General features: G+C 37.0%; 1 protein-coding gene across 2 annotated transcripts in view; it reads right to left on the minus strand.

Annotated features, from left to right (window-relative positions):
• LOC119777761 (pro-neuregulin-3, membrane-bound isoform) overlaps positions 1–14843 on the minus strand; it is a 625184-nt gene that overhangs the window by 61449 nt on the left and 548892 nt on the right. For both annotated transcript variants that reach the window (XM_038276767.1, XM_038276769.1), the window contains 2 exons: positions 11126–11228; positions 821–947 (listed from right to left, as the gene is read on the minus strand). In XM_038276767.1, the coding sequence (XP_038132695.1) occupies positions 821–947; positions 11126–11228 (230 nt within the window). The remainder of the gene's footprint in view (positions 1–820; positions 948–11125; positions 11229–14843) is intronic.

Here is a 14843-nt window from a genome sequence, read left to right on the forward strand (position 1 = left end):
AGCCTGTGAACGTCCCCTGTCAACCAGGGTTTCTGGTTAGCCCGGATGGAGATGATTCTGGAGACCGTCACGTCGTCCATGCACTTCCACATATACGCTGTGACGGTCTCTGTGTACTCCTGGAGGTCTACAATGTCATTGTAGAAAGCGGTGGCTCCAACATTAAAACACAAAAATCTCATATTTGTTATGTCTCTCAATCCGAAAACAATGACATCAGCAAAAAAGCCTTAAGGGGCTTTGACTGGAGTCGATGGAAGAGAACATTTACTTTCTGCGATAGGGTGTAAACACCACTGTCCCAGGATATGACATCAGAGTACAGTAGAGTACCTTACAGTAAGACGTAGTTCAATACCACATCAATAATATAGCAAACAATACAGTGTAGATTACAAGCTGATCACATTTGTTTGTTTCAGCAAATATCTCATGTATGAGCTGTGTGAGTGTGACAATGAGAAAAAAAAAATAAAAATTGATATATATATATATATATATATATATATATATATATATATATATATATATATATATATATATATATATATATATATATATATAGAGAGAGAGAGAGAGAGAGAGAAAAAAATAATAATATAGCCTTCCTTTATTTACTCTGTAATGGCAACCTCCATGGCTAAGAAAATAGCAAAGGATAAATAATTTTTGGAGTAATTGTAATCTTACGTATCAGCAAATGTTAAAAGTTACTAGATAAATAACATATTTTAAACTTGTCATGAATCCCTGTAATGCTGAAGGGGATCATAGAAAGCATCTCCAGGAAAAGAAGACAATCACGGAAAAAAAAAGTCACCTCATGCATCTGCAGGCTGGGGTTTGGGACCCTCATCTTGGCTTCTAGAGGGTTGGAGGAATTAGTTGTGTAGTTTTTCAAACTGCGACTTTCCCTCAGGTGCACTTGGAGCTTCTCTCTGCGCCTCCTAAAAGAGAAAAAGAACAAAAAACAAGTATAGAAAAATTGTGCCTTCCAAAAAATTAAGGGTTTCATCAAATAATAAACCTAACAGCAAATGTCGCAGTTGTTTTTTGTTTTTAGTTAATATTTCAGTCTCGCCACCCGCGACCGCACTTTGGGAAAACCTGGATTAGACCAAGAAAAATAATGATACAACACAGGCACAAAGACACAGGTAGCACAGCGCTCAAACATTTCAACTCCAGCTTAAGCCTGGTTTATGCTCAGAAACCAGGTCATCTGCGTTCAGTTAACGCAATGCAGGCGTGAGATAAGGTGCAGCAGAGAATGCGGAAGATAGCATTGCAGGGAGGAGAGAAAGGACCTGGGACACTATCCCAGGAATCGTGCAGGACGCTAGTTTGTAGCTCTGTGTGATGGTCTGTTGGTTTGCACCCGAAGCCAATAAGCAGCGCTACGGCCAGCCTCTTTTGGAAACTGTCATTGGTGAACTGTGTGTCATCCGGCGTTGGATGAGGGGTTGTAGACGGCGAACAAGCTTGTCAAAGCGACACACGGACACCCACAATCCTAGCTAGTTCCTGATTGTCCCTTTTGCGTTGTGGCTTTGAATAACATAGCGCAGACCATGCTTCAAAATTGGGCATAAATCAAAACTATCTGCGTCATACCCGCAACAAGCTCACTGAGACACACTGCTGTGGAAGGATACACAGCACTTAACTTTGAATCTTTGAAGATCGGGCCCTTAATTTTTAAATTTTACAGGTAAAAGGTTGCTTGCAATGTCTGTTATAAAGACAAATCTGAGGCTCACATTTGTTGTGTTTTAAAATGAATGTGACTTAAAGGATTACACTTTTCCTTACATTTGAATCCCCTTAGACTCTAAACAAAGGAGTCAGATGAGAATTGTGTTTCCAACTGGAAATATATTCTTGTTAGAGTGGCACAGGAAGAAAATGTGCTTCCCAAGAAACCCTCTGTGGAGAGCAGACTGCTCTTCAATATTTTCTCCCCCAGCAACAATTAAAAGAAAAGGAGAATGAGTGTTTGAGTTTTTATGATGCAACTTGACTTTGGTTAATAATTAATGCGGAGATGTAATGAATCAGGTCTGTGTCTCAGAATTTATTCAAATAAATTGGTTCAGTCAGAATCCCCTTTGACGTTACAGATGAATACACTAAAAGACTAAAGCAACTGACTGACAAACTGATTTTTTGACCCAAACCTTTCGCAGAAGCAGAGCTGACCTCTCAATAAAAGGTCATGAGGTAATCATGTAAGTAAAGGTGGAATAATTAGACCTCATTTATAGGGGGTGCAATCTGATTTATTCTATTCATCTGAAAAAAAAAAGGTTTGTCGTTTTTGTTGCTCTGACCATTGCACTTTAAAAGCTCTTAATTATTGTGACACGACATGTTCGTTCTTGTGCAATTACACTGTCCTGGAGGAAAAAGCACAAAACCCGTATATCATGACTTCATTATGTTGTGCCAGAGGTATGCTCTCATTATCAGATTCAGCCGATAAAGCCTTTACTGCTGCTGTCTGGGAGATTCTCTGCCGGATGACAGCGGTGTAATGAAGTGTTTGCAAACAGCCTCATGGTAAGCTCCTGTGCTCACCACCTCTGTGGCACTTTAATTATATTATGTCAGATGAAGGCTGAAACATATGGTATCTACTAATGTACTTTTGGAAAAGTTTTCACTAAAACAGACATGCAGCCTTTCTAAAGCTTTGTCTAACTTAATTGAGTGTTTCAACATGTAAACAAAACTTTCTGACAGATTTTTCATTTAGATCCTATTGGATTTTAACTTTATTGCCATTGCATATCACAAGTACAAGGCAACTAAATGCAGGCCACATCCATCAAGGAGTGCTGCAAGTGGTACGGGGAAAAAATAATACATAGATAATTAAAAAGCGGTGCATTTATTTAGTCTTCCCCATACAAAAAATACCATAAATCTTTACACGTGCTTCCCATTCTCCACATAAAAATCCTATGAATATGACATTATCATCTTGCCCATGTGATTAATGGCTAAACTCAATGGGTTTCAATGTTATTTCGATGTTTAACCTTTAAATCCCATGAATGTTGCATATTCCTTTATTCCAGACAAAAATCACATTAATATCATGTTCCTCATCTTCAACATGATATCCCCATCCTCCACATTAAAATCCCATGAAGATCACATTACTCTCGTCTTTTACATTAGATTCCCACTTTATACATGAAAATCCAATGATTTTCACATGTGATTCCCTTCTTTCACATGACCCCATTCTTCAAAATAAAAATCCCATTAATTTCACGAGTGATTCCAATCATGTGTGCTTTGAGCATGAAACAATGATTTGCTTGTGCACATGTCGATTTCGCATGTGTAATTCAGCCATCTGAACCACTTCCTTAAAGAGTGCTCAGGGGAAAAAGGTAGAGTAAATGGCAATGAACAGTGGGGAATATTTTAAATACAGTTTAATTTTGATGTTAGATAATATAATAATACAATATAATATATTTAATATAATATGAATATGCGAAAAGTTTCATCTGAAATGAAAGAAATTAGTTAATTTTATTGGTTAGCGAGTCAGATATATGATGGTTAATATTTGTTTTATTGAAAGGTTTTATCTGTTCTTTTAGCACGTCTTCCAATATTTCTGCACTATTGGGACTACAAATCTGATATCTGCAAGGACAGTACTGCTGCTGAAGCTCTTGTAATAGCACACAGAACTCGGCATCCCTCTTTGCCTGCTTTCTGAGTCAACCGTCATTAGCAACTAGGCGACGAGTGATATGAGGGTGGAGAAGACTGGACCTCTTTGCATCTGTAGCCAAACTCTACATTTTCACAGCCATCAAAGCTCCAGAACGCTTATCATTGTGGACCTGGTTTAAAGTTTAGGGTGGCTTAACCTGTAACACAACTCAAATCTTTGATATCTTTGTGTGGTAAATTTTCTATAAATCTTGTATCACCTAGAGCAGGGGTCTTCAAATTTTAAAATCCAAGGAGGCATCTGGCCTGAGAACAGCTAAATAAAAGTTGTTTAGGGCCCTAAAACACAACATGACCTGTTGATAAAACACCACTAATGATTCTGTTAAGTATCTAATCGCTATAGGACTTATTTTGCCATTTTAAGCTACAAACAATTTTAGTTTTTTAATGGAAGTTATGTTAGTATTTGTGGAGGATGATGTAAAAAATGACCTAAAACCCTTATTTCTTGTACTCTGAATGTCATTGTACTGTATTGTGAAAAATAAACTCATATATTCTTTGAAAAACCTGCTATATAAGAGAATTTGTAATGTACAATATCAAAACTATCAGTTAGGTTTTTATGATATTTAGCCACCATTAGGAGCCATTGTAGAAAGTTTGAAGAGTCAATAGTGGTTCAAGAGCAGCAGGTTGCTTCACGAAGCAGGTTTAGCAACAACTCTACGTTTTCTGTACCTGAAAACAGGGAAACTCTGACTTTTCCGTTTCACAAAGAGATTTTCCTCAACCTCTGTTTCAGTCTCCCCAAAGCTAATCTGGTCAGCTGCGGGTTTTCTTCAGTAAACTCAGAGTTTCCTCTGTCTCTGCTCTCCTTACAGCTAATCACACTGTTTTATTTCCTGATTTAGTCAGATTCTTGTTGTAGTTTTGTGCATAAAAAAAAATATATATACATATACATATATACATAATTCACTAGATCCGTTAAAAATAAACACTGCGTGTCCATTTGACGAGGATCTTATTAAATAATGATCGGCACTTTTTCACAGAGAATTAAACATTTTAGGGAGAGGATTCTACAACTCAGTTGACAGGATAGGAGATTACTTGTTTTGGGGTTTTTTAATATGACGAGTTACGGATAATTTTATTTTATTGATTTATATTTACAGTACATGAAGAACTATTATTTTCAGATTACACAATAATAGATTCATTAATTCCATGGGGGAAAATTACAGATTAGGATTCCCTCTGTGGTAACAACCTGATGAGCCTACTGGCACAATCTGAAGCCATTCTATGGACCTGATAGCCACTAATAAAGACCATTTATTGGGATAATAACATCTGAAGCGCAGCTGCAAAAAGCCACTTAGTATTTACTGTGTAAAAGAAGATTGAATTAACATGAGGAGGAACGCATGAGACGATACATAGGTTCTATATATTAGAACAACGTTTTTAGACTTCATTTTCACCTAAATAGATTAATTTTCACTTAAATAGATACATTGATCTACTAACATCTAAGAAATAATCGGGTATTACTATCGCGGTCACAGCAGGCTATGGCAAGCCATTATATATACTAGTTTTACTGAATATTCCTGATATCTGAACACTTTTTCTTTCTCTAAATGACCATTTCAAACAAAATGACATTCTCTACATCTAGAATAAACATTATAGATGTGTGAAAAATTAATTTCAGATCTCTATATTACTGGACAGGATTTCTATTACTTTAACTATGAAAAAATGTATTTCAAATATAAATACATATTCAGTCAAGCTAATAAATTTTTAAAATACGTAAACATTTCTAGATATTAAGAACTTAATTCTTACTAGTATATTTCTCTGTTTTTTACTTTCTAAAGATTTGTTTCTGCCACAAAAATGTAATTTAGAAAATATATTATTACTGTTGGGTCTAGGAGTATGATTTTTATTAGGGAGAATATTATTTTAGTGATCTACAAACGGAACAACAGAGAGGAGAGTTTAATAAATGTCAAAACAGCAAGTCATAGACCACTTCATATAAATATATGCATTAACTGGAGCAGCACTGTCTTCCTCTCCTTTGAAGCTGTAGCTTTGTTCTTCTGTCTTTTAAACACATTCTCATTTTTATTTTTATTTTAATGAACTGGAACTGGAAATAAATTTTCTTAGGACTGCCTTTAATCAAAATCTTTCTTCCATAATGGGAGTTTGTTGACATTATTTGTCTGGTGGAGAGGTATTCCCGCCTGGGCTGTGGATATCCTCTAATGCAGGGGCTCACAAAGTGAGGTTGGGACCCTCTTTCAATGAGAAACATTTAAATATATTTAAATTTATTATTTAAGTTATTATTTACAAAATAATAAATAGAAATATTAACTTAATGTTGTACTTATGAATAAACATAAAATTAAGTAATTATGAGTATTTCTAGGGGTCCTTAATCGATTGCAGGGGTGACAGGCTGTAATGATTGGGATCCCCTGCTCTAATGAACCAATAAGGAGGAGAGAAAATAACATCCACATCTTAAAACAATGCTTAAGGCTTGAATAAGGGCATCTGAAAGAGACATAGCTATTTAAAATCAGAAATTTTTTTTTAATCTGATGTGCTACAAAAAAAATAAAAACAGAATATTTTTTTTTTATACCTCTTGTTAAGTGGTGGTAATTTTATCTCTTATCCAGCTATTTAATCTTTGAACCGTGTAGTACAGCGATGGCTTATCAAAAAGAGCTAATAAAGAAAAGAGATGCTGAGATACAGAACAGGTCCTCAGGCAGACAAGAATTGGGACTGTTACGTAGCGCATAACTGCTGACAAAAAATCTCATATGAAAAAAGCGGCTGCAGAGAAGCTACTAAACTGTGCCTCAAACTGGAATCACAAAAAAAAGGACTGTGAAACGACTCAATTTGTCTCTTGTTTCTTCACATATTCCTGTAATTTGTTGATTGGCTTTCTGGAGTTTTGAGCAGGTTTTATGATCTGAAACTTCTCTTTAGTCCCTGAATGTCTTTTCACCCCCCCTATAAGCCACAATTATGGCCTATCTGCTTTTGGTTTAAATGGCATAACAAGCTGCAGAAGAATGATGCCCTGGCAGAGCATTATCTAGATGTAACTGTCAAAAAAATTTGGCTTCTGGGTTTACACTCCATGCTGTTAGACATTTCATTTCAGGGGAGTGGCAGCCTAGGGGTTAGGGCATAGAGATTTAAATCCTGAGGTTCTGAGTTTGAGCCCCGTTCCCACAGACTGCCACTATGGGTCTCGGAGCAAGATCCTTTACCCGACACTGCTCCCCCGGTGCCCACGATGGCAACCCTCTGCTCCCTAAGGGGATGGGTTAAATAGAGGGGTAAATTTATCCTAATGTTAGCTTAATTATTATTATTTTAGTTGAACATTGGCTCATGGTGAGCTGTTTGCTGATATCAGTTCTTGTAGCTTCCTTAAAAAACGGAAACTGGGAGCAGGTGGAAAGTCGGAACACATCCCTCCTCTAAGTGTGTACAATGCTCACATCACAAAAGGTATAAGTAAATAGGAAACCTGCTGTTCTGGCACATGCACAATCTTTGTTTCCCTGGTTCACTACAGAAGCACTTATAGGAAGTTAGTTTAGTTATTTTAAAAGCTGAAGCATGCCAGAGAGAGGGGCTTGGACTTTGGACTGTGTGCTTGTTATGTTAATCTCTAAAATCTGCAGCACCAATTCTTTGACTTTTTGTCTTACTTGTTAAATTAAAGTGTTAAAATCTCTATTCTCATGTGATTCTTATATTGTTTTAATGTGAATCGGCCACGTCAAAGTTTAAGTGAATGAAGGATGTAAAAACTATTATATATACAAAAGTATATGTAATAGCATACAACACATATACCTCTGCAGACAGACGGACAGATAGACAGAAATTGGATATACTGTGCATTAAATCTATTTAGAGTTCTAAACTTCAATGTAATCAGCTGAGACTTAAATGGGTGATAGGCTTTCCATTTTACTCTTAACTGTTATTTATTGTTTCAACTGGGTAGAACATAAAAGAAATATTCAAACTGTAGTTATAAAAAGGTTTTAGGAACCCACATAAAGATTGACAAGAAAGATCAACCACTGAAGCACGGATGGTAACTCTGCAGTTAGACGGTAGTTACCCTGCAAATTATAGGCAAATTGAAGAGCAAGCTGTCTTTTATTCATCAGTATTTGAGTTGAACTCTTTTCTTCTCTGTGTTGGTAAGAAATGTTGACTCGTTGTGTGACTTTGTGTGTGTCATTTAGGTCGTTAGGTTCGCATTAACGCTCCTTCCTCTCCTCCAGATCTCCATGCATCTTCTCGACTGAACCGGCAACTTCCCTGACTCAATTATGGCTTCATTGAGAGCGCCTGTCCATCATGTCTTGATCCGATTATCTTGTCAGGCTGCTCATTCACTCACATCATTATATCACAGTGGAAAAACCTATGGAATTGCAGTTGCTTTTATTGGCCCGCTCCACAGACTTTAGACTACCAGTATACTCATGTTATGCAACATGTACATACCGTAAATTCTCTAATATAGGCCCGGGCCTTTATTTCACTCAAGTGCATCGCGGTCCAGGCCTTTATTGGAAAGAGGCCAGAATTAGAGACAGGCCTCTATTGCTATTTGAGCAAAACAGACTACCAGTGGAATGAATAAAAATGAGATTTTGTGTCTATTGAACCTATAAAACACTAGGTTCACTACTACTTGATAAAAATAATAACATCACTACTGGAAACTTACTTGATAAATAAAGCAGCGACGCTACGGTCAAGCTACTGGAAAATGTAGTTAAACTAATAGCTTCGCTACATGTAGCGCCGCTACTGCCCATCACTGTATACCAGTTATTAAATAAACGCTTGTCAGCAGATTGATGAATATGTTTAAATATCAAATTTTATATTTATTTGTAGGTTTGTAATTTATTTGTTTGTAACTTTAGTCATTTGAATTGAATAGTTAAATGTGTACAAACCCTGTAAATAACTGACTTAAATCACTACTTTCACTATCACTAATGTTGTGTTGAGAAGCCAAACTGTTGAGAAATAAATCATTTTTTGTCTAAATTGTTACCCACTTACTGCCTGATTTTATTTGCAATTATATATATAAAAAAACATAATACAGGTAAAAAATCTAAATATAAAAAGGAAAAAATAAGTTAAATAGTGGATCTAAATCAAGTACAATTTATATTCTAATAAATCATGTAATAAAGATAATGAAAAAAAGATAGATGACTGAATAAAAGTAAATGTTTTTGTCTATTTTTTTCTACAGGTCATAACGGCATTAGCTGTCCTGCACAACATCTTCCTGGGAGCCGGTAACATCACGGCGCCAGAGGATGAGGAGGGGGAGAACGTGTTGAAAGCAGTCAGTGGTGCTCCATGGAGGGACCAGCTGTCTGCCCTGGAGGAGGGTCTACCCGACCACTTTTACATTTAGATGGCAAGTAGAATCACATTTCAGCTGTTCTTATTTCAGGGTTATGAAAACAGTTTTAGTAAAGTCATTATTTTCTCCGTCTTTTTAAACTTTTTTAGTAACATGGCAGCCGTCGATTGGGTCAGCCCTGCAAACCCTGATGGACGTTGTGGTGAACAGTGGAGAGAACCCCGAGCCCCCAGATGATGTCCCACTCGCAGTCAGAAGACTCCAAGCTCATCTGTGTGCTGCTCAGCCTCTGCAGCATCTAGCTCTGGTGTGTCCTCAGGGATGGAGGCAATTAGGACAGGTGGGGCAAAAGACGGCCTCTGTCCTAATACCTCATCCATGAGGACAAACCAGGGCCAGGTGACAGCAGTGGGCTTCCCTGTCCCTGGATCTTTGCATTTCTAAAGTAGAGGAAAACAATTTAAATGCTATTTTCTGTAGTGTTTCTTTAAAGCTAGAAAAAAGGAATGTTTGATGATTTGGATGGATTGATGAAATTCTACAGAAAAAGACTTTGGAATGGTAACCTGGAGATTACTTTTTCAAGCTTACTCAAAGTGTAAATTAACATGAAAATAATAAATGAAAGATGTTATTTCCCTAAACACACATACATATACATACATACATACACTCCGAAGTAGGCAGCCTCACTAGCATTATACGGCATCCAAGATTCCCACGGTCCCTGAACTAATCATTGTCATATCCTCGCCAGACTTCCTAGTTCCTGCTCACCCGTTCTTTTGAGTTCCAGATTACCCCCCTTCTACCTTTTTCTCATTAAACCAGTTAAACCTTTGCCTTGCTCTCTGAGTGGTTCTCTGCATCTTTGGGTCAGACCTTTAAACACATCATGATACTATTGCAACAGTTTTATATTGCAAGTTTGACCCTCCTAAAAGTTAAAAAACAGCAGTCGATTTTCTTTATGTTTTTCATTTTTGTGATTTTGGTGGGGCCAGTTAACATGTTCAAGTATTTATTTTGTCCCAACAGAAATTCCTACTGGAGCACCTCAATTGTGCTTTTAGTTGGAAAAGCTTAGCTTGAAAAGTCAAGTTTACCAAGCTTGAGTAAGCAAACCTAGCATGTTTATGCTTTGTTTTCATATGACTTGTTGATGATTTGTCACACAAACACAATTAAATGCCATTCCAGTTAATCGTGTGGACAAAACTTGGTGAACTACCTAGTTTTAAATGTTGTAAAAGCTGTCTCTGCAGCTCTCCAGCCTCCGCTAACGGTAGCAAGCAGGCTTAAAGTGAAATGCAACATTTCCACAAATATAAGGTAGTTTTTGTCAATTCTGCTGGCTAGAAACAGAGTAATCTGGAGCTGGAGTGCTACTGTATTTAATCAGCAATGAGGTCCATCCCTTTAAGCACATTCCAAGTCGGATGCAAATCATGGACCAAGCCCGCGTTTTTCTGGTTTGTTGGAGTTTTGTTTTTTTTAATGCTTTTGCTATGCGATAAGTCTTTTGAATCAAAGGGTTATTACATATGCCATGTACAACGAAAAAATCTGAACTTAAAATTGACTTGATACCACAGCTCATAGCAAAGCATCCCTATTTGGAATCGCAGTCATCCTCTATATTATTTATTTAATATTTTAAAACAAGGAATCAAGAAAAATATGTACAGTATCAAAGGATCTGAGGCAAGACAGAAAAACATCTGATGTCATTGTGCCTGGAGATTTTTTTTCTAGGTTTTGTCTGCAACTTTCAAGCATTCCAAGATCTTACCAATAAACTTGGTCTGCCTGGGAGTTTTTACAAGTAACAAGGAGAGAAATAGTGTTGTTTGTGTGGGGCCCCAAGGACGAACAAAGGCCCACTCTCAATCCGTCCATTTCACAGAATTTACGTTAGAAACGAGCTGCAGCATGCGTGTGTCTGTGTGTTTATTAGCGTACTTGTTGCGGCAGTAGAGGGCCATGCACAGCGTTCCCAGAAGACTGATTGCCATGGTGATGGATGTGATTGACAGCACCTGTCTCTTGTACACAGCTTTGCTCTCTGTGGAGAAACCAAACAGAAAAAGACACCATATTAATGTTTGAACAGCACACGCCTGGGAAATAAAGCCGTAGATGTTATACATATTTGCCCGCATGCGTGTTTCAGACACAAAGGAAGAATAAGAAAAAGAAAAGAAATATTTTTCTTTCATTTGCCATTCACAGGAGAGGTGTTTAAGCTAAACTAACATAATTCTGCAGTCTTGCCATTCATAGGATTAAACACAGTTTTGAGAATTCTTCTTATCCGCTTTTAATTTCTAATGTGTTTCTCTGCACCACCCAAACAGCTACTTAAATCATCAAACAAGCAGTTATTGAACAAACAGCTCTCTTGGGCTTGTTTTTTTCTCCTTCTCTCCTTTTTCAAGCTGCCTTGATTCTTTTCAAGAGTAACTGCTAATTCTGTGATAAACAAACAAAGTATGGCTGACATGAAATACACTCAACCCTCATTTGTGCGAAAAAATAAAAACACACGGGGCACTCGGATTTGCGGTGCGGCCCTCACGGCTCGTTTTATCAGCTCTGCCACATCGAGTAATGGTCCGATAGACATCAGACATTGCTTCTGAAATGGATGCCTCATGTAATGGAGCCTGAACACTTGGAAACAAGAAGAGTTATGGTGCTGAGGGACACCATTAGTGGAGAAAAATGAAAGCTGTCTTGTTTGTTCCGAACAAGTAAATCACGGCTGCCCTCGGAAACATTAACAGGCGATCAGTCAGGGTTTATTTTGCAAAGCTCACGCCTTGGAAAGCCATAAAGAAGAAGGGCGTAAGGGTTTTACATTGAGACAAATATTCTAAGGATTTTATTTAGTACAAAGGAAAAAATTTAGTAATTACCACTGTGAGCTGCTGTAAAAGGATTCCCACATAGGAGGAATGAATATGGGAATGAATGGAATTTGAATTCAGTGTTCTTCAGGATAACAATGGAAAAATATGAAATTACAATTTAATATTTTCATTCGTATACGTGAATTTCTGGAATTCACCTTTTACTTAATTCTTCCTCATGTCCTTCCTTCCCTAGACTGTCTCTTCCTTCCTTCCTTCCTTCCTTCCTTCCTTCCTTCCTTCCTTCCTTCCTTCCTTCCTTCCTTCCTTCCTTCCTTCCTTCCTTCCTTCCTTCCTTCCTTCCTTCCTTCCTTCCTTCCTTCCTTCCTTCCTTCCTTCCTTCCTTCCTTCCTTCCTCTGCTGCATTATCTGCCATTGTTCTACATTGAACTCTGGGCGGTAACGTGCAGGAATCCAAACAAAACCAAAGTCTTCAGCATTATAACCCAACTGCAGCCAAAATGCATCTTCCTTCATAGAATCCAGCCGCCTATATTTGGTGAGGATGGGAATTCATCAGTTCCTGACCCCATCAAGATATGCAAGCATCTCCTAGGATAGTTAGGAAAAAAAATCCACCACAGATAACCACACAGAAAGCCAGGGTTTAGATGCCTTATCTTTTCTAAAAACAACAGATGCTGCCGGATCTCTAAGAGTAATAACCTACAACATCTTCTTTTTTTATTCCTGAATGTAATAATTAGGAGGAGATGAGAACAGTCTCAGTGAGACCGACTGTTGGGAGTGCAGGAAGGCACTCAGTGTGACAGGAAGAAAGAGGGGTGGTTTTGGGAAATGTTGAAAAGAAAGATGAGAGGTGATAAAACAAGGAGGTGCAATGGGGGGCAAAGGATTTTATTGATGATGTCAGCCATTCCTCTCCTGATATAGATATGAGACATTATCTAACACCATTTTCCACTCTACTTAAAAAACAGTAATAACTGGGCTTATGTAAACCTGGCAAAGGAAGGTTATTAGCCCTTATTAGCGAATTAAACTGCAAACACTTTCAGGTGTTCAAATTTCACTCTATTCTAAGCTTTAAAATTCCCTATTTTCAATGCAAAAGTGTCTAAATGTGTTTATTTTCATCAGCCTTGTGATTCCTTTATGATTGCAAGCAAAGAGCATGTTTTTTAGATACAAATAAAATAGTAAAAATACATTTTATAAATTGAAATGTAGAAAATAGTTATCTAGAAATAATGTATGGAGTGAACTTTGTTCCATTTTTGTTGCAAACAATGAACACATTTTTTAAAATGAAAAAAAAAAAAAACCCAACAGTTTGTCAATGGCAATTCAGATTTTGTCTTTTTAAATCTTTTTCAAAATATTTTTAATTTTCTTTTAAAGATTACATATTTTCTGTTCTTTTTAAAAAAAATCCCATTCCTAGAAATTAAGGGACATTGTACCTCGGTGTCGTGAGGCCTTGTTTTACATCTTAGTATTTCACATCAATAGACTCTGTTGGTGGAGCAAAGAGAGCTGAACTAAGTAGTTTTGCGCATATGATTAAATGCAATCACATTGAAATGTGTTAGTGAGACAGATAATCAACAAGTCATGTCAAAGCTGAGCAATAATGCTAATTTAGCCTCAAGCTTTAAACATGGTAAATCTTCTTGAAATCATGACATATACACTGAAAATCATCATTTGAAATCTCCATTGGAAAGACAATTCCCTTTGAGAAAAAGCAGCTATGGAAAACTAGAACTTCATCCGGATGCTCAGTTAATGCCTGAGTTCAATCATTTTTTTTTATGTTCTGGAGTAAAAGCATTATGTCTTTTTGAAGCAATTTGGAGTTAAGGCACTGATAAAACATTTAGAGGAAAATTGGTGGACAACTTAAGTATACCTTTCCAATTTTAACAAGAAATGGCAAAAACAATTTTGCCGTTGTTGGAAGAAAAGAGAAAATGACTTTGACACAGTTCACAAGAAGATGATTACAAAAAAGAGATTCGGAAGAGGCGGAAATAGACTGAAGACAATCTTTCTTTTCATTATTCTAACTCTGAATATTATTAGGAAAGGCCTCAAATATTTAAAGAACTTCATCAAAAGAACACCGAAATGGTCTGACTAAAATTAGTTGGTAAAAGTTCCCTTAATCCAAGACAATGTGACTTAGATCTTAGCCATACTGCGAACTCAGTGTGAGGTTAATGATAAGGAGGTCAGGCGGTGCTTAAAGCCTCCTTGTTGTTTGCACACACCTACTGCACACTCTCTTGATGTGAATAAATCATTCGGCCCAAGAGAGGGAAAGCCTGTTCTTGTTCCATCTGTGCAGCCTTAGGGTCACATCTTCTATTTATTCCCACTTCAAACCCCCAGATTTGCCCTGCTGGTCAGTTCTTCACAGCAACTTTACAGACAACTGTGATTAATATTTCAATCTCAAGGCGACTGTAACTGTAACTGTGTTTCTATCTGGTCTTCTTGTATATTGATGTAGGGCAAGTTCAGTTCATGGACACGTGTGTCATAATAATCCAGAGTTATTAATCATGTATTTCAAAAGTTCAAATTTATCAAGTTTTTATATTTAGTTCATCCTTAAAGGCTGCCAGTCATGTATTATGACTAAGTTATGTTGCCTTGTTGGCTTATTAAACATTATCTCTGTATTTTACTCAGCTCCTTAGGAAAACGTAAATGTACAGTAAAGCACATGATCACCATATGTAAACAAATAAAGTATGATTGGAAAAAAGATAATCCATAGATCAAGCATGTGAAAGCAGAAA

This window comes from Cyprinodon tularosa, unplaced genomic scaffold (genome assembly GCF_016077235.1).
Source record: "Cyprinodon tularosa strain WSP-4 unplaced genomic scaffold, ASM1607723v1 ctg127, whole genome shotgun sequence".
NCBI lineage: Eukaryota > Metazoa > Chordata > Actinopteri > Cyprinodontiformes > Cyprinodontidae > Cyprinodon > Cyprinodon tularosa.